We start from the raw sequence: 27,999 nt of genomic DNA, 5'->3' as shown, positions 1-27,999 counted from the left end.
TTGCTGTGTAACCTGCTCTAGGTGGCCCTGCCTTGGCAGGGTGTCGGACGAGACAACGTTCAGAGGTTCCTTCCAACCCTAACGGCCCTGTGATCCTGTGAATCTCTTGGCCATTTCCACGCTCTTCGCTGAGCCACCCATCAGCGTCCCGCCAGCAGGGCAGGCCAACACCAGCTCCGGACACGTTTGCTTGGAGAGCACCCATGTACCTCCAGCCGCACCAACGACACCGCCGCCTTCCCGCGCTGCGCCCGGCCTCGCCACAGGCAGCGGCGGGCACGGGGCGGCAGGAGGGGGCGGAGCACCTCTGACGAGCAGGAGGAGGCGGGCGCCCCTTCCCGCAACTGCTTCGGCTGCGAGGGGCCCCCGCCTCCTCCCCGCCACCGGCCAGAGCTACACAGCGGCCGGGGGCTTCCTTCACCCTTCCCGGGCCGGGGTGCCGGTCCTCACATCTCCGCGCCTCGCCACCGAGCCCGCCGCACCGCCCCCCGGGGTCGCCCCCTCCCGCCCTTTCCTTCCACTGACGCAGTCTTTGCCGCACCAGCTCTAACATGGCGGCGAGGCGCTGAGGAGCGCGGGGCGACGCGGGCCGCGAGCGGGGTGAGTGCCGGTGTCGTAGCCAGCCGCTGCGGGGGTCCGGCGCGGTCGCCGTGCTGTCGGACGAGAGGCGCGGCCCAGACCGCAGCGCGGGCCGCGGGGAATCTGTGTGGGGAGGTCGCATCGCCGCGGGGCCTGAGCCTCGGTCACGGATGGGGGTGGGAGCCCCCACCCCTCCTTTCCCCTCCCCTCCCCTCCCCTCCCCGGGCTGCCGAGGGGTCTAGGCTGGCCGCCGCTCTGCGGCTGTGGGGTAGTTGTGGTCGGCTTCCTGCGCGCACACACGGTCCCTCGGCAGGCCCGGCGGCCCGTGTGCGGGGGGCGGGCGGGCCGCAGGCGGGCCGGCCGGCGTTTGCCACGGCGGGGGGCCCCCGGGCATCCCAGGTGAGGGTGGTCCTTGAGAGGAAATGGGGGTGTGAGGAGCTGCGAGCGGGGCCAGGCGGCAGGTGGGAGCCGGAGAGGGGGGTGAAGCGGAGCACGGGGCCCGGCCAAAATTGTTCCAGGTGGCAGGGTCCGCGAGGCTGGGAATTGCCGCCGCGGCGCAGCGAGCCGCGGGTCGGCACGGTGCCGGTCTGCCTGCCCGCTGCCAGCACCCGGTGGGCGTCGGGTGCTGCTCGGTGCCTGCTCCGGAGTTTGAATGAGTCCTCACTCCTCCCCTACAAGGCGAAGTAACCGGGCTGTCTGCGCGCCACATGTTCTCCTCCCCTCTGCAGGCCTCTCCTAGGGAAGTGAAGCCTACAGGAGCTACCATGGCTGGCAGTTGGGGTCCTCTGCTTCTCTCTTCTAAGGATTTCCTAAGGCACTTAAAGGGATTTTTATCAATAAAGAGTTTCAGGCTTATGTAGTGTGCAGTCACGACCAAACCGTAGTATATGCTTGTACTTTGAGTCATTGAGGAGGCTCTGAAGGAGAGAGGCATAGGAGGAAAAAAAATAGTTTATTGAAACTCGGCATATTCTCTACTGTAGTTGTAAACATTGCCTTACAGTTCAGTCACAGTTAGAAAAGTAACTTCATATTGATGATAAAGTCACCTTTGCAAGTAGTTGCCTAATGTTTGGCGAGTTAATAATATTATAGTAATAGTCTGAGACCTGCTTTAAGAGGACCATGAGAACATTTCTTTTGCATTAAATCTGTTTTCTAAGATGTATCTTCTGAGAGAGTGTTTTGTTGGGTTTTTTTTCATGTTTCTGCTCTGTACTGCCTGCAGAAGAAGCTGTTCTTTGGACAGGGATAAAAGTTTTTAGTTTGGGTTGGGTTTTATTGTTGTTTTTTTTTAATATGTATGTTTTTTAAATCTTTTTCCCCCATTGTATTTTACTATTCCTATTCAGGAATGCATTGGGATCCAACAGAACCCCTATTTTTAGGTACTACTATGATAAAAGCATGGAAACTACACATGATTTATGAAGGCTTAGTTTATCTAAACTTGCAGAGCTTGTTTTACTGGCTTTTGAAATTATAAAGATTTTGGAAAAAGTATCATTTCCTGTATATGAAGTAGATGTGAAGGGGAGCATACAAAGAATACCAACATCAGTAGTCCTCTGAGAGCGCCCTTTGGCACTATATGTCTTATTAAGACTTTATATTTTTCCAGTCCTCTTCTGTGAAACATAAACATTTTTATTTTTTTTAAGTTAGCTAAGCAGTCATCAAGCTGTTATCAAAAGAAGATTTATTCCCCCCCTCCCCTTATGATCTCAGAAAATCTGTGGATTATGAGGGAATTTGGAGTGAAGAATATGTGCTGCAATGGAGGATTTTACTCTGCTGCAGCATGATGTCTCCACTACCAGTTCAGTCCTCCATGCCATGTGCATTTAGGAGCCATTTTTCATTTGGAAGCAGAGTCAGTGTATGCCATGGAGCAAATTTAGCCATCTTCTAATGGAATGAGGTTTAGGTAGGAGGCGGGGATGAGGTATGGAAGGGATTTAGAACTAAAGTACTAGAGAAAGGAGGAGAGCATGAGAATAGAAGATGGTAGAACAAGGGGATTTTGTTATGGTTGGCAAATGTGGGTCAGTATTAAGAACTGTCTCCTACTATTGGTCTTGCATTGCTCTCATCTTCAATAACAGGGGTAGGAAAGGATTCCACTCTGAAATTTAGTTTGGGAGTCCTGCTGGTTAAATGGCTTGGAGATTGCATTTTACCCTTTAAAAGTTTTTTTTTTTGTTTTGTTTTATACAATGCTGAAACTTGCTTTTTGTCAGCATTTTATAAATTTTAAAATATAAATTCATTATTTCAGACCTATGTTAATCCACTTTCTGGTTATGAATGGTAGAATCGGAATAGACACATTTCTTTGCTGCTTCTGAGGGAGCAGTGAACACCAACAAAGGCATTTATTTGTGGGAGAAAGTACTTGCATTTGTTCACAAATCTTAACAGGAAAAAATACTTTCTGCATCAATTAGATAATAAAAAATCATTACTAACTCTTGACAGCAGGGCTTTTTGCTTGCAGTTGACAAGAGTATGCTTACATATATGAACATCTTTCGCACTGTAGGTCTCTTTCCTAGGAAAATAAAACAATGGGCATTATCTAGTAGGAGCCTGCGTTTCTGTTTAAATAGTCTGAGAGAATGTTACTACCTTCTCAGCTGAATGTTACATTCTCCCAACTGAGATGTTATAACTGGCTGTGCATTCCTTATGTACTTTAATACAAGAAGACTAAATTCATGTTAATAATTGCAAAAAATCATACTGATAGTGAAACATGGAGGAAAAGATGGTGGTGTTTGGGGAAAATGCTGAGGAAATGATGGAAATTGAAGGTTGGGCTGGTTGGATTTTTGTTGTTCACCTTTTATTGTATCATCCTAACATGTCTGGAAACTTGTCACATAGGAATGGAACTAGGAACAAAATCTCATGTCTCCCATTTCACAATCAGAACTTCATTTCTAGTCGTTATTCTATGGCTCCACTGTCACTGTAAGCTGGTGTGTGTTACTGCCAAATCTTTTCTTGGAAGAGGGAGGAAAGGGTAGTTTTTCTGCAGCTAGCTGGCTGTTTGCATGAAAGCCAAACCCATGGATGTATGAGCCCTCCATTTTGGTATCAGCCCATGTTTATATTGGCTTCAGGTGACTGGAACCCCACAGCCTAAGTGCATGTGATATATTTTTAGTATTCACTTTGTGCATTTTCATTTTCTGGATGCAGTTTTGCTTAAAAATATACTTCTGAAGATTCCAGATGGATATCTTTGCAATATAAATCAATGTAGTTTTGTCTCCCTACGTTTGCAGATGGCCTAAAACAAAATGCTGAGAATGTGAATTTATGCTTTTTATTGTTGATTTCATTTGGATGTTAAATGAAAACCAGTGGAGCAGATTGTAAGTTGATAGAAGGGAAAAAATACAAAGGTAAGGTCAAGAACAAATTAAAAATAGGGGGGAGCTGGTGATGACACAGAAGAAAGTGAAGGAATAGGACACTATATATTGTTTTTTTCCTGCTGAATACAGCTTTGTTCCACAATTGTTCTGTCCTGTGCAGGGACTGAAACAACTAGGTAGTACCATGGCCTCTTCAGCATAGCTGCAAGTAGTTTTTTTCCTCTCCTCATAAAAGAAGGAAATACTACTGTATTGCTGCTTACCATCACCTCTTGTGAGAAGTATGACATGTTGATACTTCAGTTGGTGTGCATCTGTGCTCTTTAGCTCCTTTCAATTAAAAGAAGCTAGTTTATATTAAACAGTATTATTACCAGATCCTTGCTAGCACAGGTGACTTTGGAAAAAAAAATTCCCAAGATGTATTTTTAAGCACATCAACACATTTGAGTGATGATCTCTGGCAGAGAGATGCCTGCGAACAGTTTGGGATGGTTATCTTTTTTCGTTGGTACAGATCATTTTGAAGGAGAGCAGCTGTCTGCAGCCTGGCTGTGAATTGGCCAGTTTTATCCTGCAAATATCTGAACAAAGTAATGAAACTAATGGAGGTGTGAAGGGATGCAAATCGTCATGGACACAGCTAGTGATGCCCCTGCTATGGTTGCGGCTGTTCTGAGAAAACTAAATATTGTTGGTGAATTTGTCAATAAACACAAATGTGCTCTAAGCTGAACTGGAATTCCACTTTCAGAAATAAAACCAGCAGGTGTCTTTAGTTAGATATACTGAATTGGTGTTTTGGTTGTTTCAGGTTTTTTTTTTTTTTCTGGTTTGGGGTTTTAGTGTTTTTTGGTTGTTTTGTGTTTTTTGTTGGTTTTTTTTTTTTTTTTGGGTGTGTGTGGGATGTTTTTTTTTTTTCCCCTGCTTTTTTTGCTTTTTTTCCATAGTTTCCACTTAGACTTAGTAGAGAGGCTTCCCAAACAGCAGGTGCTTGAGCATGATGAATGGCTTAAATATTTCAGGATAGTGCTTTGGTTGATATATTGTCCTTTCTTACAGAGTTTTGGAAGGAAGAAGTGAGCCAACTTCTCAGGATTGTCCTGCATAGCACATTTTTGTGTGTTATGTATAGCAAGCATCTTTTGGGTTGAGTTTAAAATCGTATTCCCTTCCTAGTAAAATTCCACCAAGTTCACAATTAAAAAATGAAAAGTATTGTGGGTTAAGAGTATCCACATTCTAATTGAAAACAAATTTGAAGAGGTAAATACACAAGTGATGTAAGCCCTATTGGTACTAGACATGTAGTATTATTCAGCTTTACTTGTAATTTTCGGACCTTATTTTTGGTATTTTCAAATTGTTTTTCTTTGGGTCTGTATTTAAAATTCATACCCAATGTACTTGCTTTTAATAGAGACAAGTTTTAAATGATCAGTATGTACAAGATTGTATTTGGTGTTAAATGCTACATGAATAGAAATTAAGTTTATGGATCACTTGTAGCTCTGTAGTTTTCTCTGTAACACTTCAGGTCTGTCTGAAGTAATAACTTCACAAAGGATGTTCAAATATATTGAAAACAAAAGGCTCACTTGACTTCAGGTGGGTAGGATAAATATCACTGATATTTTAGCCTGGCTTACTAGGCAATGTCAGCTCAAGAGTTAGGTATATTTACTTGGCCTGGTATTTGACCAGTCAGGGTGTTCATACTGACCATTTGACATAACTGTCATTTAGAACCAAGTGCGGTCAGTGCTTAAGGGATTTTATTGGAGGATTTAGGGAAAGTGCAGGTAACATTTAGAACATGGAATAAACTTGATTTGTTTCATGTTTTTGAGACAAGGGAGAGGTAGAAAAACATCAAATTGAGCTAAAGGTTGTGAGGATAGGGATTCAGGTAGAATTCTTCATTTCTTCCTTCTCTCTCACCCAGTTCTACACAAAACTGAGTTAAAAATTGACTGACATAACTATACTGGCATTTATTTTACAGCTTGAAAGAAAAAATTGTGTGATATATAGTTTCATTTATTTTGGCTAAAATACTGTATATAAATGTTAAGGCATACCTCTACATTTCTCAAGCAAATTGCCTGTAAAGTGGGAATTAAATCCCTCCTCACTCAAGCTCTACAGCTAAATGTCTGAAGTTTGGGTACAATTGATCAATCAGTTGTGGTACTACTTACTGGTTGACTAGATGTCACAGTTCGGTTAAAACTTTCAGTTCTTACAGCAAACTGTTTATTGTAGCATTTATTCTGAGAGGTTTCCTAGGAAAAAAAACCCAAAACCAAACCTGCCCATCTGTGCAGCTGTACAGCCTCTCTGCCGCTGACAGTATGAGTTGGTGGCTGTCCTTTGGGCTGGTCTCAGTTCTGTGGGCACTTTGTCCCCTCCCATCTTTCTCATCTACTTTCCTTGCCCGTGCTGCCACCTTCCTGGAGCTGTCCTAGAGTCTGTGCAGTATAGCATGGTGAGCTGGTCTCCCTTCTGCTAACCCGACAAAGTCCTCAGCTACAGGTATTTTCTCTGTTCCTCTGCCTGACTACAAAATTTGTTATACTAATAGAAGAGAAACAGTTATTCAGGTAGAGGAGTGAGCAGACTGAGCCTGCTGCTTTTGATAAGTCTCTGGCTTGTATGAATTAATGTAGTTATATAGCTAAAAAGATATCTAGTGGGATCCTGTGTGTTTGCAAAGTCTCGTCATGCTAAAAATCACGTGAAGTTAGTTTACTGGGTGGTGTTTAACTTAAATCAGTCCTGCATTGTTCTTGTGATTTTTCATTGTGTAATCTTGGCAAAATGTTAGGAGTGGCACTGAGCACAAGTGAGAGAATATAGACTAACATGATTACACTGCTGTCTTTTGATTTCTTACAGTCTCTTGTTCCTAAGCTGAGAGTGACAGATGGTGACAACTGAATTTTCTGAGGCTGTTCTGTGGCACAGCTATGAGTGAAGCTTTTGGAGAGATGTATGCAGTGTGTCAGCTAGATTTCAGTAGTGTTTTCTGGCAATAAAAATAATTAGAACTGAAAATTTATGTATTATATTCCAACTTCTGGAAGAGGTACTCCAGTCTTACAGATCCTGTTGCTGTCATTGGGGATTTTTTCCTCTCTCTGAAGTAATTCAGGGAGTATGTGGCTTCAGAAAAGGGAAAAAATAGTGTGATTGTGCATAATGTTGGAAGGTCAGAGATAGAAATGGGATTAAGATAGTGCTTGTTACATAAAACCAAAGGGGTATACTCAAAGAAAAGGGGGAAATTGCATTAAAATTCTTGATAAAGAATCATAGAATCATTTAGTTAAAAGACCCTTAGGATCACCGAGTCAATCCATAAACCTAACATTGTCAAGTCCGCTGCTAATCTATGTCCCTAAGCACCATGTCTGCGTATCTTTTAAAAACCTCCAGGGATGATGACTCAGGTGAGGAAAGAAATAGTAAAAAGCCAAAATAGTTTCACTCAACAGTAGCTGGAAGAGTGTATTTTTAATTTTTTTAGATGTAGAATGCTTTCATTCTCAATTAGAGCAGCTCCTGATAACTGCAGTGGTGGGAATCCAGGAAATGTATTCTTAAGACATTGAATGCTTAAGTCTTAACATAACAATATGTTGGTGATTTATCAAGTTGTAACAATCATAAGTTATTTTCCATTCTTAGACCATTCTGTTTGTAGCAAAAGTTTGGGTATTTCTGAAAGTATGCCTACTTGACTTGTGCAGTTGCTGCTTGCCTACAGCAGTTCACTGTCCTGGGCTGTTCACCTTTTTGTGCTTGTAGTTGAGCCTTATGTTCTCTCTTAAGCAGCTGTAGTTCATGGCCCAGGTAATTAATAGTAACTGAGATGAACTGAACTGGGTTGTGGACTGCAACAGCTGACGTATTTCTGAGAAGAGGCCTGACCTGAAGCTGGTAACACTGACCAGAGGGGTGGGTTGGCATGTGGAGATGGCAGCCTCCTCAGCCACTAACACTGAGCCTAACAGAAACTACAAATTAGTATTTTTAAAACAGGCAATTGCAAAAAGTTGTCTGAGAGTGCTCAAACAAGCTGCTTGGTCTCAAAGCTGGTGGGTTGTTTTTTATTGTCGTTCCCCCCCCTTTTTTTTTCTTCCTCTCTAATGCTTATTTTATCTAGGATATAGAATTCCAGGAGTCGGCAACCTAGGTGATTACCTATACTGTCTGGATAGCAAGGTGTCAATCAAGCTTTATTATCCCTGTATTTTAGAGTTTCTTTCTGTTTTGTATTTCCTTATCTGAAGTATACCACTCAAGCTTAATACTATTGCAGCAAACACAACCCAAGTAACTCATTAGGGTCTACAAAACATGGAAATGACCTAGAATACTTCACATTTTCCGAACCTTTAAAAATACTTCAGTTTGTTCTCTTTTTTTTTTTTTTTTAAGGTTTGCTTTTTGCAGTTTTTGTTGTCTTTGTAAGTCAGTGTAGAAGATTTTACACAGTTTCCCTATACAAAAGGAAGAACTAAATTTATTTCTCTCACTTGCAGTATTTAAACTTTTGAAGCCATGGGAGTAAAGGTCCAGAGGCCTCGTTGCTTTTTTGACATAGCCATCAACAATGTACCTGGTAAGAAAATGAAAATATCCATTCAGAAACATGATGTTCATACAAGATACATAAGAATAATACAAGAGTTAATTGCATAAAATATATGGCTTTTTTTTTCTAGCTGGAAGAGTGGTCTTTGAACTGTTTTCAGATGTGTGTCCAAAGACTTGTGAAAATTTTCGCTGCCTTTGCACAGGTTTGTAGATTTTAAATTTATTTGGAATTTTTAACATAATACCATGTTAGCTAGTTTGATGTCTGTTATATTTTTCTGACACTTTCTTACATGCAAAATAAGTCCATAAAACATTGGTTCTTGCTGTCTCTCAAGATTTGTCTGATTTCTCAAATGTATCTGATATAGAATCAAAGCAGTTGTAGCTTTGACTTAGTATATTGCAGGGACTATATACTAATCAACTTTAAATACAGACACAGTAAGCTGATTTTCTGTTACTAGCATAGATATTACTGTTCACATTATATAACATCATCCAGTCTTGAAAGGTAGCCAGTAAGAGGTCAACCATGCAGACTTACTTTTCAGTCTTATGATCCTTTGAGGTATTTGACAGTATTTGCTGTATTCATTAGTTTGTGGGTTTTTTTCCCTTTGATTTATTGATGGAGACTGGTGATATTCACCCCTATTAAAATTAAAATTTTTTTTTTGAGCATAATACTGAGAAAATTCTGCCCTGAAAGCATTTCCAAACAGAATTACTGTCCTCTGGACTGCGTGCTTTTGTTGAAAATACTGACAGTTTAGCAAGACTCAAATTTATTATCGCAAGAAGAATTCTGTGAATACTCAAATAGCATACATGCTTTTTGTCTTTAGCATTTTCTGCTTCCTTTCCTTCCAGCTCTCTGGTTTTTCAGGTCAAGGTTCTGTAGCTGTTAGTACTGAAATCACTCAGCAGTACTAATATTACATGAATCAGGTGTGGGTGCATAATTGCATTCATGTCAAGTTAGCTAGAACACCATTAGTTAATGCACCATGTGTATCTGCAGGAATGTAGGTATTACCTGATCTGACATGAGGTTTACTGGCACAAAATCAGATTATCAAAATTTGTTAACAAATTTGAACCTTAAAGTGGTTCTTCCTGATAGCTCCTAGTATGTTATCATGTGATCATGGCATTCTTGATCTGCCCAAAAGTCAGATTTATTGCATAAAGGTGCTACTACTTTAAATTTTTTACTTGGAGTCTTTCAACAGCAGTTTGGGTGTAAATTCCTAAGTTCATACTTAGTTGCTGACATTCAAAATCAAATTCACATGCTGAACTACTTTGCTGCTTTAACATATTTAAGAATAGTGAGGAAAATACATGGGCTGATTGTTTATTGTATTTATCAGCAGATTAATTCAAATTTTGATTTTGTTTTCCTTACGCGTTTTTTTTCAGGCAGTTTTGAACCTTGTTTTAAGACAGCATGTACTTTTCAACAGCTCTGTGTTTTCCTTTCCTATGTTAGACATATGCCAAGGTACTCAACAGATACAGCTTCACATTTGTCAAAGTTTGTATCAAAAGAGTTTTTTCTAGCTGGTCAGATTCATATGGAGGCACCAGCCTGTTACAGATAAGTTCAGAGGCAACTGCCTTTCACAACAGCTGCCACTTTAATAGCTCAGAACAAGAGCTATAAGAGCAAACCAGTACTTTGCCAGCACTGAGAGGAAGAAATCCTTTTCCTTCCAACATATACCACTGACTACCATACTATTACCTTGAGGTGGCTCTTCCATTCACAGAACGCACCATGAGCTGTTCATCTTGCCAGTTCAGCAGAGATCTTACATATTTGAGGGTAGCAGAGAAAGTAGCTGAAGCAGAGAGTTTGCTTACGGGTCTTGAGCACCAGAGCTGACATAAGGAATGGAGATGACAGTTTGTAATCATGAGTGAAAGTGGGAAACAAGATTCCTTGTTCTTCCACCTGGCTCTTCGTTTTTGTTATGAGCTTTTATGGTACTTTAAACATGCCATGTTGTAACTGAAGATCTGAGTGTTTCTTTAATGCTTCTGAGCAGTGTCATTTATCTTAAACCTCAACTAGCTGTTTAATTTCAGTCCATGTGCATGGAAGAGACCAGAGCTGTATACTAACATAAGTAAAGATTTCTTCTGGTATAACCATAGAGACGGAAGGTAGTTTCTGCTCTGCTCTCCTAAATGCTAGTTCGTTATTGGTATTGCGGGTATGTGTCTTCCTCACAAGCTAGTTTTTCAGAGCTTAGTAGATGATTTTGATTAAGTGCTTACTTAAGTAGCACCTTTTTGTAGTGGAAGTTCTACAGGTACCAAGAGTAATTTTGGGTTTTGTTCCTCCTCTTTTCCTTCAGGTGAAAAGGGTACAGGAAAATCCACCCAAAAGCCATTGCATTACAAAAGTTGTCTGTTTCACAGGGTTGTGAAGGATTTTATGATCCAAGGAGGTGACTTCAGTGAAGGTATGATGTGAATCTTTGAAGAAAACTTTAATGCTTATGTAATAGGATATTGCAAAAATTCTGCGTAGCATCGTTTACTTATATTAATTACTGTGATTCAGCCTTTATTTTCCCCTTTTTTGTTCATAAGAACCTTTATATGAAGACTTAAGAAACTTCTATAAATTTGCACATGTGCACACACGCACTTTTGCTCAGTTATTTCATTGCTCAGTAGTAAGTACTCTCTATTGAAAGGTTTAAATATGAGGATAAAATATCTGCTGCTGGAAAATTGGAGAAAAAAAGGGGGAGACTAGCAGAATACAGGGGAGAATGCCTTCTTGGTTTTCAAGTTTGTTTTGGGACTGCAAAGATGTGTCTTGGGTCGTCTTTGCATATCTTGGAGAATAATGGCAGTGACTTGGATGCAATTGATTAGTATTTTGTTTGATGTAGCACCTTCCGCATAACTTGACTTTCTTAATCACTACCTGAAGTTGTAACTGATTTTTTTTTTTTTCTTCTTCAAGGAAATGGCAGGGGAGGAGAATCCATCTATGGTGGCTTTTTTGAAGGTGAGTTTTATTAGTCTGCTCTATTTTGGTGTTACTACAAGCAATCACCTTTACAGCCTGTAGTCTCTGATTTTGTTTGGTCATGGAGGCATTTGACTGTCCAGTTTAGGTTATTTTATTTTACTTTTAAGATACGAACCTTTTAATTAAAGAAAAACTAAAACCAAGCTCTTTTGTATTTGCCCATTTTACCAGATTAACTTTTTTTTAGCTGTTTTTAAACATATGCTTTTGTCTTGAGCAGCTAGATAAAAATTGGGGATTGTCCTTTCTTCCAGTGAAAGGAGAAAGGCATGATGGAATCAGGTTTCCTTGCAAATGTTTATTTTAAAGAATGCATAAAGCCCTACTTTCCTGAACCCAGGAGGAATTAGTAATAGAGGCTGTCAGGTTCCTCACAGTCCTGGTTCTTTTTCAGACAGTATTGCAGAAGAAGTACCTCTTTGCACTCCAGTGTGTTTGTCCAGAACATAGTGAAGCATCTCTGTGCTTTGCGGAGCAGTTTTTGTATTAGACTTGACCCCATGTGGTGGCTAGTTGTCACCAGCAGGAGTGGTTATGCTCCTCCCTCATCCCTGCTGTTTTTCTTTTAATGTTGGTTTTTGCCTGAGCTTGCAGCAAACAAGCAAAAGAATTATTCACTATTTTAGTAGGGCCAAGCTGCAATTTGGTATCAGACCTTGAGTTGAATCAACAGTTTGCAGCTGCCAAAAGGAAGGAGGTCTTACCTTGTCTTGACTCTCATTGAGATCCAACTTTCAGCTGATTCAACTTGCTAAAATGCCCAAAGGCTATTGCAGGAAAAAAAAAAAGGAAGTATTTATTTCCTTATTAGTGAGTGGCCCCAGTTCAGTGATTTGGCAAGCATCAGAACCAACACAAATGAGTAGCTAGGTTTGAGGAAATGTATGGCTGGGAGAGATGGAAGAGAGAGCAAAGCCTCTACCTACATTCTGGCAGTTGCAAGCTGGCTGGTCACCTCATCCACAGCGTGAAAATTAGTTCATGGGAGTTTTTGCTTTTGTGGATCCCCTTACCCAACTCAATATAGGATTAGATTTCGCACAATGCTATGCCAGATAGCAATTGTACAGGTGACTGAAGAGAGAGTGGGACTGTCTGTTTTGCTTCCAGTGACACAGTGTGTTGTGAAACCATATCCTTATAGGTAGCATTCTTTAATTCTTTGTTAATGCTTGCTCCTGCAATCTGTACCTACACAATATTGAGTCAACTTCCTTTGTCAAAGCAGCCTTTATGCTGTTTAGGGAAAGGAGAGAGACAGGGTAATTTCTTGCAGATAGTAATTACATATCACAGTTTCATTAGAATTTAGTCTGAACTGTTACAGTGATTTGCTTATCAGAAATAATACTTGTTTAAGTTATTTTCTTAATGGCCAGCTTGGCAAGTTCATCTGTGTGTCTGACAAACAGAAGCTGTTTAGGATTGCTATCAAACTGGATATGCATGTGTATTAAAACAACAGAACTGCCTGAAAATGAGGGGTTTCTTAATCATTAATAAGGATGAATATACTTAGATTACAGCATTTATCTAAGCATATATATTTAAAGTAACTGAAAACGCTTTTTCAGATGAAAGCTTTGCTGTAAAGCACAACAAAGAATTTCTCCTTTCAATGGCCAACCGAGGGAAAGACACAAATGGTTCACAGTTCTTTATGTAAGTATTGTACTGTCCTGAAATGTGTGCGTGGCTTGCCATTTGTAAGTTGTAAAGGTAATCCTTGTAAATATTGAAGACTAGATGCTTTGCAAACCTGAAGTTGGTGTTTTGTCACAGAGTTGCATGGAAATAGACATTTTCCTAATATACTGTTTAGGGAACCTGACAATTATTATCACTTTTGTGTTTAGTGCTTATTTAGTGCAGAAGACCTTTTGATAATTTTCAGTAGCTTGTGTTCTAACTTGGCCAATAAAGCAAGCCTGGTAGTTCCTTGTAGAATTCTTACCACTTTCTTCTAGTACATGTTGTCTGGAAGAAGGCAGAACAGCTTTGGGGGCTCTCAAAAACAGTAGAGGTTTGTGGCTTTTTGGTCACATAATAACTTTCCAGTGCAGTCTCATTTACAGTTAAAACTTGACTCTTCTTTATTTACAGAAAACAGTCTTGAAATACATCACTTTTACTGACATTTCATGCTTTAATTAAATAGTGAGTTGTGGATGTCACTTGCCATTAGGTCACTATTTTGGGGTTTCTGAGTGGTCATTACTGTAATTATCCCAATTTTTTACTTCTGCTGTGGCTGACATTTGTATATCTTAGGGCTAAAATTGGGGAAAGCTGAGAGAAATTCACTTCTACTTCTGAGCTGAATAATCTGTACATGCAGTTATTTTTTTCCTTTGATTTCTGATTATTTTCTAATGTATACAAGGTTACTTGCAGTTTTCCTGTTCTGAGGCATTTATCTTAATTTGTTCTTGGTATTTTTTATACCATTTAATAAATATAATACTTATCCTGTATGAGGGTGCTGTCTAAAAAATTATGTGCATATTTTGTTCAGTAAAATGTGATAATGAATTGAACAAGCAGTTTAATGTATAAAACATGAAATATTTTTAGCTGGACACAGAATAATATATACTAGGTTTGTTAGTTCAGTCAGACTTGCACCTTCATATGTGTATATGACATGATTCAAATGGTGACTGCTTTCCACTAATACTGACTTTGTTTTTCTCTTTAAAAACCTGGAAACAACAGAACAACTAAACCTACGCCTCACTTAGATGGGTAAATATCTCTTATCTCCTTCTTATGTTTGTTTGGAAACTGCCTTGCAAAAATGAAGTACTAAGAATTCTGTTGTTTAAATTCTTCAGACATCATGTTGTTTTTGGACAAGTCATCTCAGGTCAAGAAGTTGTGAGAGAAATTGAAAACCAGAAAACAGATGCATCTAGTAAACCATATGCTGAAGTACGCATACTGAGTTGTGGAGAGTTAATTCCAAAATCCAAAGGTAAAGTTGAACTGTACATTTTACATGGATGCAAACTGTGAGGTAATTTTGCTCATTTTCTTCCCTGTTGGTTGCTTATAAAAATATTTAGAAACTTATTCGTGATGGATGGTGGGGCAGTTGGTGAATTTTGCAGTACATTTGTCTTCGAAAAAAGCCTAATTGATACATCAATTTGTGTTGATGCAGAAGACATTAAAGAAACATCCTATGTGCTTTCTTTAAAGCTTCTCCTGTCTTGGATTTCCTTATAGTAGCTAAATTTTAGTACAATGCTGGCAAGCACTTGTCACATAGAAAACAGTGCTGTGTTAAGGTTGATGGCAGTCCGACTATTTGATAATTGCTGGAATTTTTGTAGGTATTGAACTTATTTCAATTTTTTTTTTTTAGATAAATCTTCAGAACAGGTACTGAAGACTAGTAAAGCCTGGAAGAAACTTGGAATAAGTTCAATAATTATTGTAAACTATACTCTTAAATGGGTTTATGACAGTACCTGTCTTTCTTTCTGGAAGGGATGTCCTGCTGTACCATTTTAGAGTGGAGCATGGTATTGGAGATTGGATTCTGCTTCTTTTACAAAATAAGGCTCAATCTAAGTTGTTGGTGTCACTCTGGAAAATCTCATTAGAGGAAACCCAGGATGCATGTTTGGTAGGACCTGTGATAGGGATCATCATGCTTTTTCATTCATAGCATCTTCTGCTGCTATGTACTGTGAAGGATTGCATCAGGGATATTTCCTTGGCCTAAGGAAAATACAAGCAATAAGATTTGAGCTTCTTAGTTTTTCCTCTCCTTTCTGATGTAGTTCTGTGTTCACCTGTTGTGATGTCTAGTAGAATGACTTTGGAGTCTGAGGTGATCTTTTGAATACCTCAGAATTCCAAGCAAAGTATCTTAGGGCTTCTGACTTCTCAAAGCTTTTGGAACTTCTCAGATGAACTCATAAGTGACCTTGTGTGTTAGGACATAATTTTGGTTCTCTGGACAGTACTCAGGAACATGGTATCTGTTAGAAAATGCACGGATGGCGTAGATTAGAAAATAAACCAATACAGACGTAGAATGGGTGAATCTAGTGGGTGAGATACCTGTTTACATGTCTATATACATGTTTGCTTTGGTTTGCCACACTCCATTTTCAGTCCAGTCTAGAACACTTGAAATCAAATTACTTAAGTTTTGGCACTGAGCAGTCTGACTTAAAGCCATTAGGCAGGGCTTTAAAGTACATGTCATTGAAAGAGTGAATAAAATAAATACAAAATGTTTTGGGGTTAGGTTTTTTGTCTTTTTTTGTTCCCTTTAACTTCTCGTAAAAGAGAACAGGCTTTTGGAAATATCTTGACTGTCTGGTCCTATCCATTTTCTTATGTCCTGGTAGGATTCTGGACACTCTGCTTCCTGTAGCTGTTCTGGTGTGCCACGGATGGAAATTGGTGCCAGGGCAATGGGATAGCCCTCTTGGCTCACTATAAGGCACTGTTCTAGATAATGGTGGACAGCGGGAGTGTTCGGACATCAAGAGGCCTTAGGTGCCAGGATTGGGCATGTAGAGAACAGAGCTGAGAGTGGGGAGATGTGGGCTCTAATGGGCACTAATGCAGAGCCAGTCTGGTTACAGTGCTGCCTGACAGACTATGATGGGAGATCCTGGTGGGTGGAGAATCCTGCTGTTGGAAGAGGAAGACTGTCTGTAGGACCTGCAAAGGCAAATGTGTTTCTACTGTGAGAGATAATAGCATGGCTGGAACTGTTTTTTGCTAAGGGCACAACATGGAACTATTGATGGGCTGTGTTGACCTAAGGCAGTGGAGGTAGGAGGAACAGTTTGTCATCACATCAGCAGTAGACTTGCCAAGCTGCAGTCCAAAGCTGACAAGTGGATCAGGATTGGCCCTTGGACCTGTCAATATATGGAAGAGGCCAGGGAATCCAGATAGGAGGTGCAGTTTGTGGAGGCAAGCAGTGTCATTGAAGATAATCAACAGAGAGCCATCAAATAGTGGTACTGTTTGTAGCACATTACTCTAGGAGGCAAAAGGGAGCTGATACTCTGAAATATGAGGCAGTTACCAGAGGAGACTGCTTCTAAGAATTTGCTGGTAAGACAAAAGATACAAGGAGATCTCCAGTGATGGAAGTGTAACAGTGAATTTCTGTGGGGGGAGGGTATATTATGATAGCAAGGGAGGCTTAAACTGAAATATTTATTGTATGAGCTTGTCTGGTAGGCAACACGAAGAAATTTGACAAGTCTTTATGAAATGAAAATAGAACTGATATTTCTTGGGTTTAGCATGAAAGCCAGTATAATTAGTAGAAGGTAGGTGCTTGCTATGAATGTTTCTTAGGTTAAAGTTGAGGAAAGGCAATTGGATTTTGGGGTATCATGATGAATATCCAGATAAAATGCCTTATGAAGAAAGCAAATCTTATCACTTTGTACAGAAGAATTGGATTTATTTAGGAATGAGTGGATGATGACTTGTCTGAGCTAATTTACTGGATTTGATGAGTTGAATAATACAGCAGTCACAATTATAATATTGCGGAGGCCTAGATCAGAAACTTTCATCTGGGATTTGAGAGGATGATCGACTAGAGAAGTGAAATGCTTGCCATCTTCCCCTGTCACTTCCCCTCTCCCCTCCACCACCCCCCCCCTTCCTTTTTCTTTTAGTTCCTTAAAGTTGGAGGGTTTAGTAAAAATGAATGAGAGGAGCTACATTATAGAAGAATAATTTCTCTGGCCAAGTGATGCTATTGTTAGAAAAACTTAAAAAGTTCCAGGGAAAATCCTGAAAACTGGGGGAAGGGTGGAGGCGGGAATAAAAGAAGAAAGCTAAGTATAGAGCAAGTATTTAGAAAGGTCATTACGGACTAGATAAACTAATGCAAGTCTCAAGAAAAACTGGAACAAGTAACACAGTGCTAACTTTCTTAAAGAAAAAAGGAGGGGGTTGATACTGATAGACAAAGTTTTTGAGAAGGGGGTTTAGTCAAACAAGTGTGACTGCATTGGTTGAGATCATGACTAGTTAATCGAAGGTGTATCTTGGATGTTTTCAGGAATGTGAGACACTGACATCCTGGTTCAAAAATAGATGACAAAATTAAATGGCTTTGTGCATGAGGTAGTTTTTAACAAGATTGTAATGAAGATTCTCATGAAAAGCATATTGCTGGGGGATTCTGCACAGAGCAGTGCTAGGCTTGATTTGTGATCTTCATTGATGACAACATGAGTGTCCCTGTAGAATCACTGCTCGTGCAAGTGTGCTTTCTGCAATTAAGGCAGACTGTGGCTGCTTTACAATTCATCGAAGAACAATATTGTAATTAGGTAATTCTATCAGTATTTTTTTCCTTAAAAAAAGCGTCAGTACAAATTCTCAAGCACTGATACAGTACCAAATGACACATTTAGGAATCATGGAATAAGAGCAGTTTTGGAAAGTGGCTATTCACATCTTACCTAGACTTCAGACTTTTCTCTTCCAGGTTATTATTTTTTTCCTTCTAGTGAACTAGCAATGAGGTATAAACTGGCTTCGCTTTAGCCAAAGCTGGTCGGAGTGGAGCTGGAGATGACTTTTTTCTTCTTCCGCCCCCTCCTCTGCTGTTGCAGTTTAGTGGTAGGTTGCTTGTCTACAGAAACATCTATATCCAGGGCATTTTTGATACAGGACTCCTCACAGTAGCAATGTCATCTGATCAACAGGAATCAAGAATAGCAGTATTCCCTATGTGATTACTGTGTATAATTTTCATTGTAAGATACAGTTGGTCCTTAATCAAGCAGTGAAAGACATAATAGGAACCTGTGGCAAATAATTGAAGCAAGATGCATAGGAAAGAGGAAAAAAGAAGACCTGATAGTCTGAAGAGCAGTGCAGTTAAACACAGGGGAAAATTATCAGGGAAAATATCTGTCTAAATGTCCTGAACTAAAGGAACCCTCTTTTTGGGGACTGCTGTAGGCCAGCACAAGTTACTAGATTTGACTGTAAAGTAACTTTCTGAGTGTCACTACTGTGAATTGCAAGATGAGATCACCTGTTCTGACACTAAAAAGTGCCTGAACCCGCCTGCTTTCTGGCCAGGCCATTTCTTCATTTCAAGCCCAAGAGTCTGGTATCATGGGGCTAACGTTAAGACTTGCTGCAGGTCACAGGCAGCTGAGATGCAGAGGGTCCTTGGCAGTGCCATGCAGCATGATCATGTAATTCATGAAGTCTGGCAAATGCTAATAGGTCACAGTGAATGGAGTAGGAAGCAATGTATCTATTTCATACATGGTCATAAGTTGAAACCTGATCCTGAATGTAATGAGCTGAACACTTGGACTGTAAATAGAGCTCTGTTTCTTTCTTGCTGACCTTCATGCTGCAGGATTGGTTTCATTTATTGTGATTTGTGATTGGCCAGCACCAAATTGGTTCAGTATTCAAAATAGCATTTGCTGCTGGACAGAGATAGTTAGATGTCACCAGAAAAGTGTGTCTAAAACCTCTTGCTGCAAGAGGATATTTGGGGAGAGACTTTTTATCAGGGCCTGTTGTGACAGGATGAGGAGTAATGGTTTTAAACTAAAAGAGGGAAGATTCAGGCTGGATCTGAGGAAAAAATTCTTTACAATGAGGGTGGTAAAACACTAGCACAGTGTCTCCAGTAATGGGGTATCTACCACCTCTCTGGGCAACCTGTGCCACATTCCAGGCTGCATGTGGTTCTGGGCAACCTGATCTAGTTGATGATGCCCCTGCTCATGGCAGGGGGGTTGGACTACATGATTTTTAGAGGCTCTTCCAACCTAAACTGTTCTCTGTTTCTGCCTTTGCTGCATAAACAGTTCTGGGCTTTTTAGTTGCTGTGTTTTTTGTTTTATTTTGGGGTTTTTGTTTTGATTTTTGGGTGTGGGGTTTTTTTTTTCCCTCGTCATTTCACTTCCTACCTGCCACATGATTTCCCAAATGCATCTGCTATTGGTGTTATTTTCTGCGTAAGGATCACATTATATTTGTTGAGGTAGTTGCTCACTAATTCACCTGCATTTATATCTATTAAAGTAGTAACTTTAACACACCTAAACTTGTTACAATAATGCAGATAAAACTGTCACAGATAGTTTTTGACATGCTTAAAACAGATGCAGGAGGGATAAAATACAGGAAATAACTACATTTATTGATGCCTTATTCAACAACTTCTGAAATTGAGCTTGGAGACATCTTGTTTTGCCTGAAGGGATGTGGGAAACAGTATATTGCAATATAGTGGGGTTTTTTGAGTAAGCCAGAGCCAAAAGTGTCTAATAAATGGAGGTTGGAAGTAGATGATCTTTAAGGTCCCTGGTATGATTAGCTTTCATTATGGATGTTGTAATAAAAAGATTAGAATAACATTGAAGGCTGCTGATAGATCTAGAACATCAGTGCATCACATTCTACAGGCAGAAGGTGCTCTGGGCAGGATATGGTAGATGAGAAGATGGGCTGGTGGGAGTAAAGTATGACAACTTCATACATTTGAATTCACTGTTTTACATTCAGTAACAATATGCAGAACAAAACTTAGTATTAAGAGATGATGCTATGAATGAAAGCTTAACTGATGCTTTTCTGAGAAATCATGACTTTTTCATTAGGAACCCTTCATTGTCCATCTCTGCAGTGGTGTAATACATCCACACTCAACTCTGCTACACTAAAGCATACCCAGTTATATCCATTTTCCAAGTGGCAATATGGAGTTTGCACAGCGCATCACCAGTCACAGGAAAGCTGTCTGAAGTGCAACTAGAGATGTGTTTTGGGCAACCGTGGATCTGTCCTTGCTGATTTTTACCATTCTAGCCTAAATGGGAATGTTTTTTCTGATGAAAAGTTAAGTTGGTAGGAAGTACTAGCTTATTGTTACAAATAGTGCATCCCTAACTGTTACACTAAGGCTCATTATCCCCAGGATACATTTTTCTTCTCTGACCAGTTTGGCAAGGAATTTTATGTAAGTTTCATTGCTTTTGATCATCCTTGAAAAGTTGCTACCTCCCATCATGCAGTTTTGCAAGTTAGACCTGAATTTGAGAGTTTCCACATTGAGCTTGTGTTTGCAGTTGCAGATACCTACTGCTACCTCCCAAGAGTCAGTAAGCATGGTAATACCTGCTAAGCAGTAGGAGTATCTAATACTGATAAATCAAAAAATGGATACACTGTTCCATTAAACAGTTAAACAGTTAAACAGACACTTTTGTTTTCAGAAGGGCAGTTACCAGATGTATTCTTCATAGAATGTTTCCACTGCCTAAAGTTCTCTACATGAAGTATCACCTTTGGGTTTTTTTGCCTTCAGATCTCTAATCTGCTTATATAGAATTCAAAGAATCCATTTCCCAAATAACTGAATGCTAGAAGTCAAGTAACTGTTAATATATATTACTCAGTATTTGGTACTGCTGCCACTTATTGTATATACACTGTATATACACATCTGTAAGTGTGGTATATGCTTAGAGATTGGTAGCAGGGAATTCTGAAGTGGAGTTTTTCTTCCCATCCATATGTACAAAACCAAGGCTGTTTGTAAGTAAAAATGCCTGGTCAATAACCTGTATTCTTTGAAGTTATGGAAATCTTTGTCTCTTCTGACACTTGAGTTGCAGTACCCAAGAGGGCTTGTTTTCTGTAGAGCAAGGACAGAAATCATGTAACAGAATCATAACATTTTTACCTTTTTCCCCCCTTTTTTACTAGAGTTTTTCTAATTTCTTGACTTAGTTATTTTATAACAATGACTGATATAGAATACTTAAATTCAGATTGCATCATCTTACTGGGCTAAAGTGGAAACCAACAGAAGAAATGCTTAGCCAGACTAAGTAGCTTTAATTTCTCTGTCTTTAATAGAAACGAAAAAGGTTAGGCTGTTAAGAGAAACATCTCTATGTTTTTTTCTGTGTGAAGACATTGTGTTCCGCGAATTGTTTTCGGATGCAGACAGGCTGTGTAGTCATAATCCTGTGTTTGGTACCTCATGTTTTCCCTTAGCTGTTTTGTGCAGATGAAGTGGAGAGGGTGGGAGGTTTGCATTTAAATTGCTCACATGTTAATGTAGCTCAGATAATACCTGTGTAAATCGTGAATTCTTTGGATAGAGCGAGCTATTAAAAGCTTTGCAAAATGCTAATACTTTAAGTTAGGATTAATACACAACTTTAAAATTCATTTCTGTCTCTGATCTGAAGTCTGTTCTAAAGTCTTAACAAGTGTTTTCCTAAAATATGGTTGTTTACTGTGAGGAGGAAACAAGATTGGATATTAGGAAAAGCTTCTTCACAGACAAGGTAATCAGGTATTGGAGCAGGCTGCCCAGAAGTAGCATCATTGTCTTGAAGCGTTAGAAAAACATGTAGACGAAGCCCTCAGTGACATGGTTTAGCTAGTGGTGGACTTGGCAGTCCGGGGGTAGTGGTTGGACTTGATCTTAAAGGTCTTTTCCAACCTAGCTGATTCTATGACATCAGTATTTGGTTTTGGAATGTTTTTCTTCTATTTAATGGTGAAGGTTCTGTTTCATCTGTCTTGTGGCTGTAGTATGTTGTGTAGTGAATGATGAGCTGTCTTTATAATTTGCAATGACGAAGTAAAATGATATTTGATGCTAATTAGAAAAGTCAGCTACAGCAGTCTGAAGTCAGCCAGTGTTCTTTTCTCGATTTTCTGGATAGAGCTTTCAATTTTCTGGACAATAACCTGATACAAATTTCATAACACATTTCAAGAGTATTCATATAATTTAACTGATTTACTGGAAGCATCATAACTCCGAAGCCTAAATTTCCTTTAGTAAAGTTTTTATAGTGCCCTTTTTGTTTGTATATATTTTTTCAAATTACTGTGACTCTGAAATAATACTTATATCACTTACATCATGCTCAGATCAGTTAAAGGGCATGAAAAGTTGCGTGCTTGGATTATTTCCAGTCAGACAAGTGCCAGATTGCCAGTGAGTTGCTGGTTTGCAGCTCCAGCAGCCACATGAGAAACGGTGAGCTGTGTAATTAAGGACTAGTCTGCTCTTTAGCAGGGTTCCTTTGCATACCAGCTGGTTAATAACTTGAAAAGAAAAAAAATCCACCACCCAGAAACCATCGAACAAACATAAAACATCTTGTAAATTTTAAGTAATTCTTCATATGTAGCTTATGCTGAATGGAATGTCATCTGAAAACTTGCACAGTTCTACAAGTTCTTGACAGTATAAATTTGATAGAGCTTCGTAAATGCAAAATGTCGGAAATTTCTGATGTCTTTCTAGACATACCCTTTATTGTACTTGGGAGAAACAGTGTTTTCTCCAAAACTTCCATTTGTTCTTAAGGATTTTGATGAAGTAGTCTCATGATGCAATTATAAGAATTTCAGGCAGATACTAGATGAGTTAATTTTCCTGCTTAATGTTAAAATGTCTCTTTGCTATTCTGACTTAAAGCCAAGAAAGAAGAAAAGAAAAGGCACAAGTCATCTTCCTCATCTAGTGACTCGGAAAGTTCAAGTGATTCAGAATCCTCTTCTGATTCATCGTCGGATTCTGAGAGTGCTTCGGAAGAGAAGTCTAAAAAACGAAAAAAGAAACAAAAGAAAAATTCCAAGAAGCATAAGAAAGAAAAGAAAAAGAGAAAGAAAAGCAAGAAAAGGTGAATTTTAAACTTTGCTTTGTTACATGTACGCCATACATATTCTTGTCCTATCACTGCGGAATAGTGTTCTGTAACTAGTGAATTAGGTATTTTGAAGTTTGGGAGAGAGTCGGTTTCCATATACAAGCTTAAATTTTTCTGATATGGTGGTAAAGGACAGTGTCCATATGCATACATTCTGCAGTTTGTAAAGGAGTGAAGGAAAGGACAAAGACTTAACATGTTTTTGGCCTGATAAGTTGTAGGAGTGCTTGGTTTGAAATAGGTGGTGATAACTTGCTTCCCTAAATTCACTTCTATATGATACAATTTAAATTATATGCAGTGAGACTTTGGAGAATGTAGTATGCAAAGTTAAATGAGAAGTGAATAAATGAACATTATTTTGGTCTGATATGCCAAAAGTCTTGCCATATCACTGAAAGGTGGTAAAACTCAAAAGGCACTCTTCCTTCTGAAAATGTTATTTCTAATTTAATAGTTTCACTTACAGTTAATGTGAGATACAAGCTGTGTCTGTGCAAGTCATGTTTTTCTATGCTGGCAGCAAAATGTAAGACATGTTCACATAGGGCAGTGCTGCCTAAACGTTGTTTCAGTGGGACTAAGCCCGTTTCACACAAATTTTTCTTATTCCAACTGCTTGGAATTCCACTAGTTTGTAGCCAGTTATATATGCTAGTGTAAAATCTGAATTTGACTCTCCTGATAGTGTTTTTAAGCTGTATTTAGAGAGTAAATGATGTTCAGTGTTGCACCAATTTTGTTTCAATGTGAACTGGATTTCATAGATTTTTAAAATCTTGGTCAGAAATCTACTGTAGTTGTTTATTTTAGACCAAAGATGCCATAGGGGAGAAAAAGTTATCTGAAATAGCTGTTTCTTGAGTTCCTTGTGGTATCATTGGATGTTGAATTGAGAGAATTTCTGAATTATCTAAATGGATTGAAAGGTTTTCCCTCGTCCTAATAACTCACTTCAAGTATAATTTTTCTTTAAACACAAATAAAGCTCTTCCAGTGAAAGTGAAGATGAAAATGCTGAAGCACAGCCAGTGTCTACTGTCCGTCCTGAAGAAATTCCTCCTGTACCTGAAAACCGGTTCCTGATGAGGAAAAGCCCTCCTAAAGAAGAAGAGAAAGAAAAAGAGAGGAAAAGCAGAGAGAAGGAAAGGGAAAGGTAACATATTATGTTTTGAATTTGACTATGTGCTGACAGTGGTATGGTCAGGTTACTGGTTTAGGACTCTAATGTTAAGTGAATCCTCTCCCTGTTAAACAGTTCCATGTTGTGAGCACTGCTGGATGAAAAAGGATTTCTCAGTCTGTTGGCAGCTGTTACCTTTGTCCTAGAACAAAGACTTAATCTCTGAAAATGGTTTTAGTGAATGAAAAATTTAAAATGACCAATTCAAGAGAAAGAAAGGAAGGTGCAATACAATTTCATTTAAAATTTATTGGAGCATGCCCAGTCTGAATCTATAAAGTCTTCTTTCAAAAATGGAAAAACCTGGAAATCTTGTCGAATATTTTGTAGTCACAGAACCTGAAGTTTTTACTGTGTGGTTGTTACTATCTGCACTGATTATAAGAAATAAAATTGCGTGTGTGTTTTTGCTTTGATTTCTGAAGATGTTTTAAAATTGCTTTTTATTTTTTCTTTTTTATGTCAATAACAATATAACTTTTTAAAAATTACTTTTAGTAATCTATCGAATTCACAGTCAACGTACCAGAGGAGGCTGTTAGTGACCAGATCTGGAAGGAAAATAAAAGGAAGAGGACCAAGGGTAAATGCTTACAATCTGTTCCTCAGAATAAACAAGGTGGTAGCACAGTCTTACAGCTGGTGTTAGGAACCATTTTCATTAGGGTGGTTGATGTAAAATAGAAAAGGTGCACTGTAATTGATTTGGGGGCTGAGGCTTGAAGGAAGACAGCAAGGAAAATTAATTTCCTGCTTGCATACCAGGTTTACTTGAAGGGGAACTTTATTTGAACAAAAAAATGCTTTCTTCATATTACTGTAGTACCCTCTGTGATTTTGTGAATGGAATTAGCTCAAAAACGGTTCTCGTGATGAGCAGAAGAAGTATGACATCAGTCACAGGAATGTGTGGAAGACTTCTCCACCTTTTGGCAGGGGGAGCTGTCAGATTGGTTCTTATTCTGTGAAGCCATATGTTACACAGTACTTGTAGCAAAATGTTTTTAGTAGCAGAAGTCTCTATCCCTCAAATTTTACTAAAAACCGTAAATAAGTGTGAAGTATTGTCTTCGTGTTTCTTGTCAGAGCTAAAAAGAATTTTCATTCTTAGAAAAGCAACAGGAGAAGACCTCTGAGCAGAGTACAAAAATCAAAGTTACCTTTAAAATAGTTGTTTGATCAGACAGTTTGCATTCCTGCTTTAGCTGAATGCCAAATGTATTTTTCAATAAGTTAATAACTTGCAATGTGAACTTGTTATATACTTATGAAGTGTCATGTTATGTGCTATGTAGAATCGACTGCCAGGGCTAAAAAACTTGCATAGCTATCACGCCATGTGAAATTCAGACTTACACCCAATTTTCTCTTATTCTTTTCAAGCGTTACCGGACACCTTCCAGATCCAGGTCAAGAGATCGATTCCGACGCAGTGAAACTCCTCCACATTGGAGGCAAGAAATGCAAAGAGCTCAGAGAATGAGAGTATCTAGTGGAGAAAGATGGATAAAAGGGGACAAGTAAGATTATTTCTTTCTGGAATATATGCATTGAATTTTTTTTTAACATAATTAAAGTGATACCGATCATCTTAGATTATCCGTTATTGTTACTTCTGGAAAAAAAAAACCTGGGGCGCTGATTTAGTTATCCCATTATTTGTGCCTGATTTTAGTCATGCCACTGTAAATATATTGTTATTGATATAGATGACCTAATGCGATATAAGTTTCAGTTGTGAAGCTGTCTTGCTTCTGACTTAATTTTTCAGAGTGGAAGGGGTTAAAAATATTTAAAAAAATTGTATTTTTTTCTCTCCAAGGAGTGAAATACATGAAAACAGGAAAGATAATCAAAAAAGCCCAGGAAGAGGAAAAGAGAGAAAAATATCAGACCACAGACATGTTTCTGAAAGCCCAAGCAGAAGAGGGGAAAGAGAGAAGAAAAAAGATCACAAATCCAGCAGTAAAGACAGGGAGACAAGAAGGAATTCAGAAAAAGATGACAAGCATAACAAAAGCAAGGCCAAGAAAAGAGCTAAATCTAGAAGCCATAGTAAAAGCCGAGAGAAATCAAAAAGTAAAGAAAGAGACTCTAAGTACAGTAGACATGATGAAAAAAGGATAAGATCAAGAAGCAAAGAGAGAGACCATGAGAAAGGTAGAGAAAAAGAAAAACGCTATGATTCTAGAGGGAGAGATAAAGAAAGAAGTAGAAGCAAGGAGAGAAGTAAAAGGGCAGGCTCACGAAGTAATGAACAAGACCATAGGAAGAGTAAAGACAGGGAGAAACGCAGGTCAAGAAGCAGAGAGCGTGAGCATGCTAGAGGAAAACATAGTTCCAGCAGTAGAACAAGGGATCGCAGCAGAAGCCGAGATAGGGGTAGGAGAGGAAGATCAAGAAGCAGAGACAGAGATCGCAGCAGAAGTAAAGACTATTCAAGGAATAGAGATAGAGAAACAAGAAGAAGAGGAAGATCGAGAAGCAGAGAAAGAAGAGGTACACCAGATAGATATAGAGGAAGAGAAAACAGGAGGAGGAGAGAATCAAGGAGCTCAGAGAGGGAAGAAAGTCAAAGCAGAAACAGGGAGAGGTACTCAAATAGAGAAAGTAGAAGCTCATATAAGAGAAATGATTCTGAAAGCCAAAGGAAGAGGCGTTCAAAAAGCCGTGAAAGTAGCAGTCCTGAATCCAGTAAAGATAAGAAGTCTAGTAGAGATCAGGATAGAAGTCCAGACTCAAAAAAGAGACCAAGTAGCAAAGAGAGAGAATCAAAAAGATCATATTCACGCAGTAGTAAAGAAAAGGAAAAGACCAGATCCTCAGCAGAAAAAGAAATAAACCAAAAATCAAAGAGTCAGGAAAGAGATCATGCCCCTAGTAAGGATAAAAAGTCTGATCACGAAACAAGTCCTGGAACAGATGATGACAGGCATGGATGAGTGTGTGGACTTAATGTTTCCATTGTCTCAAAGTTTTAGAGACATTTTGGGGAACGCCTTTTTTTAAGATGTGGACTTCAGTTTGGTCTTTTGATAATCTAAAACCTGGATCATTTGTACTGCTAAAGTTTTAATAAACTTGAAATGAAAAATGAATTATGTGTGTAATACAGTGTGCTGTGTTTTTAAATATTTCATTGGTTTATATATCCTTTTTGTCTGTTGGCAGCTAGAAAGTTAACTTCTATGCTGCAGTTAGTTTTTACCTGATGAACTTAGTTTAGGACAGTGGCTGCCTGTGAAGAAGCTTATCCATACGTGGGGAAGAAAGCTGCAAGTATACTACATGTCATCTTAAAGCTAGGAGGATGTTGCGAGATGCTCATCGCTGCTGTTGCTACATCTGTATTTCAGTAGGTATAAATCCTAAGGAAAACAGTTTATAGAGGAAAACTACATTGTTGGGGTTTTTTGTAATCATGAAGTGAACTGATTTACTTAAATGTTCACTGTACTTCTGTCATTGTCATCTGTGCTTGGGAGTTAT

The 27,999-nt window shown here is 39.1% G+C and overlaps 1 protein-coding gene across 3 annotated transcripts; it reads left to right on the top strand.

Moving 5' to 3' along the window:
* Positions 1-335: 335 nt before the first annotated feature.
* PPIG (peptidylprolyl isomerase G) lies at positions 336-27,608 on the top strand. 3 transcript variants are annotated; one of them, XM_065670439.1, is made up of 13 exons: positions 336-600; positions 8,510-8,589; positions 8,693-8,767; positions 10,931-11,038; positions 11,551-11,595; positions 13,194-13,281; positions 14,335-14,364; positions 14,454-14,593; positions 23,096-23,300; positions 24,316-24,483; positions 25,009-25,093; positions 25,894-26,030; positions 26,333-27,608. In XM_065670439.1, exons 2-13 carry the CDS (start codon positions 8,529-8,531, stop codon positions 27,450-27,452), a joined length of 2,262 nt encoding a protein of 753 aa, XP_065526511.1. In that variant the 5' UTR covers positions 336-600; positions 8,510-8,528; the 3' UTR covers positions 27,453-27,608. The 3 variants fall into 3 exon arrangements, with proteins under 3 accessions (XP_065526511.1, XP_065526512.1, XP_065526513.1); XM_065670440.1 differs by lacking the exon at positions 336-600 and adding an exon at positions 6,481-6,497; XM_065670441.1 differs by lacking the exons at positions 336-600; positions 8,510-8,589 and having other exon boundaries at positions 8,708-8,767; positions 10,995-11,038.
* Positions 27,609-27,999: the final 391 nt, after the last annotated feature.

The sequence above is a fragment of the Lathamus discolor genome, chromosome 3, assembly GCF_037157495.1.
Source record: "Lathamus discolor isolate bLatDis1 chromosome 3, bLatDis1.hap1, whole genome shotgun sequence".
In the NCBI taxonomy this organism is placed as follows: Eukaryota; Metazoa; Chordata; class Aves; order Psittaciformes; family Psittacidae; genus Lathamus; species Lathamus discolor.
This window is presented reverse-complemented; position numbering and strand designations above follow the sequence as displayed.